The sequence below is a fragment of the Aptenodytes patagonicus genome, chromosome 3 (genome assembly GCF_965638725.1).
Source record: "Aptenodytes patagonicus chromosome 3, bAptPat1.pri.cur, whole genome shotgun sequence".
In the NCBI taxonomy this organism is placed as follows: domain Eukaryota; kingdom Metazoa; phylum Chordata; class Aves; order Sphenisciformes; family Spheniscidae; genus Aptenodytes; species Aptenodytes patagonicus.
In genome coordinates, this window is record NC_134951.1 from 90,509,406 (window position 1) to 90,515,429 (window position 6,024).

Below are 6,024 nucleotides of genomic sequence, written 5' to 3' on the forward strand. Positions count from 1 at the left end.
AACAATTAGCCAACGAGGAGATGCACTATATTAAGATCCATTTGAAGAACAATCAATTAGCAAGACGCCAGCAATACGTTCCAGATTTTGACTTCCTTTACGGTCAGTCAATAATTAAGTATGGAACAATTTTAAAGAAACTGCATCATATTTGTGCATCTGAACTTCTTCTGTGCTTTTAGAAGAGATATATGGCAACAGTCGAACTTTGAACATCTTTACCACACTCTTCAAATTGAGATCTGTTTAAAAAAAACAAACCAAAACACTAAACCAAACCACACAACACCAAAACCCACAACTTTGTTACAGTTTTGAAATCTAGAAACAAACTGTTTGTGTATTTGAGACTTTTTTATATAAACAATTTGATAAAAATCGGCTTTAGAAGATGTTTTTTAGTCCCTCAAATTATATATGGATTAATAAGAAGTGTCGCACATGAGTAAGCCATACTACTCACTTCAATGAAAGTCAATATATCTACTGTGGTCTACAAGGATTTACTGGAAGTAGCGTATAAAATAGGCTGACCCAATTTTATCCCTATTACAACCACACTGAAATCTATTTAAGAAATAATTTCAGTGAAGCAAAAACCAATCCCCTCCACAAGGCCTAAAGAGTATATATGAAACTTCAAAATCTGTTCATGCATATCTCGACTTACACTCATTATATACCCTTCTTCTGCCTATGTCTATCATTATGTAGCATCAAATTTATGACGACATACTTTCAAAATCAGCACCTCCATGAATGCTCACTCCTCCTGTTTTGATTTGCTTTGTAGGTATCAGGTAACATGATTATCTCAGAGGGAGCTGCAATGAAATGTTATTCATGTCCTCCATCCACCTCATGAAGTTTGTATATCTTCAGTATCCAATATTGGCCATAAGCTATCATATCTCAATGACTATACCATTCAAAATGATGCATCTCAAATTAATTGGTTTGCCTTTCGGAGTGGAACAGTGGAGTGTAGGAAATAACTTCTTTGGCAAGAAAACACTCAAAACCCTCAAAGATGTATCTGAAAATAGAAAACAACCACCTTGCTCCAAAACTGTATAAGCAAAATACAATCTAGAAATTAATATGTATTTTCTTTACATTCATTAAGGGGAGCTATGCAACAGCCTGTCTGTTACAACACTCATGAGTAATGCAGTTACCTTAAAACATAAACACAAAGTATTTTCACATATATACTGTTGGCATACCTAACGTACTGCAGGGTATTCACAATAAATGTCAATGAAATAAATACTTCATGACAAGCAAAAAATATCAATGTTCCAATTTTTCCTCTACATTGTTCAAATAGGCTCTGGGAATAAAAATAACTGGATCAAATAAGAGGGAAACCCCCAGAAGAACATGCATTCATACCAAACTGATTACAGAAAAAGCTTTTCACACCAATGCTGCAGGGTTATTGAAGATTACTATTGTGACAAAATACCGACTTCATCCAAAAAACCCAAACAAACAAAACCCCAAAAAAACCCACAACCAACCAAACCACACACAAAATAAAGGTTTTGCACTTGTAATCTTCAAACAAGTTAATGCCCGTTTTCCTTGTCCATGCTAATATTGTGGTATGATTTAAAATACAGATAACTGAACATGCTAACATTCAGCTACCAGAACAATAGTTAGCTATCAAACTGTTGGCAGGTTATCCCCCCCCCAATTAATAATCATTCATTTGATGACACATATCAACATGTAGGCACATGTAGCAAAAACCTGTTACAAAAGCCAAAGCTCAGATTTCTGTGCTTTCTATGTTTTAGCCATCAGCTGTACTGAGATAAGGCACTGACCTTTCTTCTTGATTCACAATGAGAGAATACTCCGCTTACAAGCTTACTACTGTGAAGCCTTGTTGCTAGTGTGAAGAATCACAACAACATGTGTAAGAAGGCAGATAGGATTCAATACCTTTCTCAACATTTGAAACGTGGTATTTCCTACAGTTCACCAGTTCCTGTCATTTCCCCAGATGTGTAAACAACTCAAGTTTAAGAATTCACTAACAGGGATAAAATACCCAGCAGGTTAGTGGGAAGGGAGGCTAATACTCCATGAACTAGTTCATAAAGGAGCTTTTTTCAGGTTTCATCTTTAAAGGACTCTACTATGCCATCTAGGATTTTCATGTAATAAAGGCAATTTATCCTTGTAATGAGACCATTTCTATCCAAAGAGACTTCAGGTGGCTGTACCACAAGAAATATTTTTCTGTGCATCTTGAAGTCAATGTGACTGTGATTGCAAACTACTAACTAATGTAAAGAATGGCAGACTGTTGCATTATGCAAACCCATCCACATTCTTTTGAATCCCTGTAAATGCAGCTACCTCCCCGTTTTGATTGTGCTGTACACTGTAACAATGGGTTTCATCTAATAAGCTATTCAGAAAACTCTTACACAGTATGCAGGTCATCTCAACCCATTTCCTTGCTGTTAGAAGTAACATGAAAAATGCTTTCAAACATCATCTGAGGCAGGAATACTTAGAAGCACCTTAAATTCTCATAAAATATTCACTAGAGCTATCCACAGTATCAGTTCTATTGTGGTCCCAAATACATGACTTAACTAAGTCATGTACTGCTGCTGCAGGAATAGATGTCTTGAAGGAAATCTCCTCTACCCCACACAGGTTGAGTATTTTCGAAGTCCCATGCATGAAGAAGAAGAAAAAGAAGGGGGGAGGGAGGGAATCACAGCTAGAATTTTAAAAAGCTATTTTCTTTTAGCAATTCTAGAACTACATTATAATCACGGTGAGATAAATGCTCTAACCTCCATCTGCACCATCCCAATCTTTCTCCTCCCACACCAATCCTGAATTTGCAGGAATAGAAGAATGAATAAGCTGAGAACATTAAAAAATATTTCCAGTTAGGAAGAGACTTGCATGTGGTTTGGGAACAGTACTGACATCCTAATTACCTCAGATTTGACCAATCTGGGACCTCCAAGTAGCTCCTTTCTCTACCATTTGGGAAATGCCATGCCCAATCACTGGAGCAACACTTTTCTTCTAGAGTTCAAGCTGGTAGAGAGATAGCCTAACAGAATGACTAGACGGAGGTCTAGAAGAGAAAAAAAAGGGGGGAAATAGAAGCTGGCTTACGTGCTCCAGTTTGTCTTTCCTCCTCAGCCAGACACTGGCACTGTAGTCCTGCTGCTTGACAGTGCTGTAGAAGTTCGCACCTACTCTGGTGAGGCTTGGAGAAGGCTCCCTGGGTCTGCTCTTCAGCCTCATCTGCTCGAAGCCCTCATGGGGGGATGAGGAGAGCCAGTCATGCCTGACTTCCATCTTGACATGACAAGGCAAAGTCCAAGGAAAAAAAAACCAGAAGAAATCAAGAAATTAAGAGGCACTAGACGAAGAGGGTCCAAAAAAGAACAGGATGGGGGAGGAAGAAAGAGAAGGAAAGCAAAAACACCCCAAAAACCAGAAAACGGGAAGAGAAGGGAGAGAAAAGGAGAAATAACAAGGTAGGAGGAGTGGAGGGAGAAGGAAAGGCTGCAGGTACGAGAGAGGAGCGGACTGAGAGAGATGAAAGGGCACTCGGGAAAGAAGACGCTCCAAGATGCCGCTGCTTGTTGCCCTCGCCACCAGCAAGCTGCAGTCCAGGACCGGCGCGGCGGGAAGCGGCTGCCTGCGGCTCTGCCCGGGACGGAGGCGAGGGGAGGCGCGGCCCCGCGCAGACGGAGGCCGGGCGGGGCTGCTGCCTCCAGCCCGCCTGCAGGTTGGCGCAGTGGAGGGGCCGCCGCCCGCCCGGGGATGAAGCCGGCTCCTCCCCCGCCTCCCCCTCCCCGGCAGCCACCTTCGGGGAAACGGAAAGCGGCGCGGAAGAGCCCCGCTTTCGCCTCTAGGAAAGCGGCTGCCACCTCCTCCTCCCCCCTCCCCGCCTCCCGGGGGGCAGGAGGCTCCCCGCGCCCGTGGGGAAGTTCATTCGTCCCCTCTCCCCCTGTCCCGGCAGACACCGACCCGCTCCCCCAGATCCCGCCGCGGGGTTCGGCGGCCGGTTGCCACTCCCTCTCCTGGAAGCCTTTGTCCGACCTCCCCACCCCGGGAGCTCCTGGGGCGCCGCCTCCCCGCCCTGCCCTGCCCTGCCCTGCCCCGCCCCGGGCGGAATGCGCCCCTCGCCGCCGCCCGGGCCCCGCCGCGGTAAGCGGGAGGTGCGGGGCTGCGAGCGTTGGGGCCGCCGCGCCGGCCTCCCTCCGCAGCACCTCTCCGTCCCCGTTTCGCCTCCCTCCCTGGGCAGGGGCTCCCGGTGCTCTGAAGCGTAACCTGACCGAGCTGCCGGTCCTTAGCCCGGGGCAGCCAGGAGCGCACCTCGCCCGGCCGGGAGGCGAAAACCTCGGCCCGGCGCGCCGGAGCCGGGCACAGGGCGGGCAGGAGCCCCGGGCCCGGCTGCGGGTCCAGGTCCTGCCTGGAAGCCCTCGCCCCCCGCAGCGGTTCAGCCAGCGCCGGACCTCGGAAATCAAATGGCTTCTATGGTCCCGTCTGGACAGTATCGCTGGAGCACCCACACCCGTAGATACCTGACACCCTAGTATCTGTCTCATAAAATAAAAGACGTTTTGGAGTGGTTTCTATAGCCCGCTGCCATCTCTTTTTGTAGAAGTTGGTATGTGTCGCTATTTAGCTCAAACTTGTTTCAGCAGAAAAAAGGACTTTCCTTTTTCACACTATGAAAAGCCACCTCGCTAATTGCCCACACGCTCTGCAAAGCTATATTAGGCACAGACAAGAAAACTTTCTCGCATAGCACCAAGAAATAATTATTGGAGCTCGGAGCAGCTTTTCAGTTTCTGGTGAATATTTGCTAGCAGACAATTTGTAGTTTGCCAGAGAACTAAACTGATGTAGTTATTCAGACAAAGAGATACTGAAGTAAAAGTCTACACCTGAATCCAGTTAACTGAAAATAGCCTTTGAACGGTAGAACAGTTCATTCAGACTGGTTGGTGAGAGCCTTGTAGAAGAGCTCTCTGCTAACCACTTGATCTGGAGTGAACTCGACTTCCGTCTGATCAAAAGATAGATTTAAAATATCCTTATGTTTGGGCTCAAGGTGTATTACTGCAAAATATCATTCAGGAACCAGACAGATAATGAAGTTTTTCCTTTCGAAGTTCTAAGGACAAAGGCAAAATTCACATCACACCTCATAACTGAGGATTATTATTAATAGGTAATACCAGTATCTTCATGAAATGCTGGAAAAATAAACTGAACTGCAGGAGGAGTTTGGTAGGAACATAAAGTACAGCATTTTCCTCTAAAACAAAAAAGGCAATTTCATAACACTTACCTAAATACTACCAAAAAAAAAAAAAAGTGTAACAAAATAGCAACAACCAGAGCCATTTTTGTTACATGCAAATAATTTTTACTCACTGGTATAAAGGACTTGCAGCTTGCTTTCTAATAACTTTCTCTCTAATTTCTTCAGTTAGTAGAGTAAATCCGGGCATTTCCAAGATTGTCAATACACTCTCATAACACCTGGAGCAAAAATTAGGCCCATGTGACTCTACTGCATGCAGGACACACCTGAAGGCACTGAGATTTAATGTATGGCATATCACAGCTGCAGTAGTTTTAAGCTCGGACAGAATACTTCATTAAAAGCCTGCTGAACTGAACTTTAGCTGTAGATGCCCATTTATGAATTGTATGTGCTCACAGAGGCACCTACTACAAAAGGGCTGGAATACATGTAAATATTCAGTCAAAAAAGAAAAGAAAAATCCCTGAGTTTCTTCGAATATACCATCAGGCTGATGTTCTTAGAAAAAGTTTGCATGTACTGTAAGTAAGGACAGCCTGCTTTATGCTGGTTTTGCATAGGAAGTTTCACATTGTTTCTATAGCAGTATATAAAGCACTTCAACCTTTTCCTTACTCCTCTGGGCTTTCTTGTTTATGCTGCTTCCAAATATTTAAAAAAGAAAGTTTTTAGTAGCACTCTGCAGTTGTCACCTG

At 44.1% G+C, this 6,024-nt stretch overlaps 1 protein-coding gene across 1 annotated transcript in view; it reads right to left on the minus strand.

The window, feature by feature from the left end:
- PLD5 (phospholipase D family member 5) overlaps positions 1-3,342 on the minus strand; it is a 207,167-nt gene extending 203,825 nt beyond the window's left edge. The window contains exon 1 of the mRNA XM_076334200.1: positions 3,157-3,342. Coding sequence (XP_076190315.1) covers positions 3,157-3,342 — 186 coding nt within the window. The remainder of the gene's footprint in view (positions 1-3,156) is intronic.
- Positions 3,343-6,024: the final 2,682 nt, after the last annotated feature.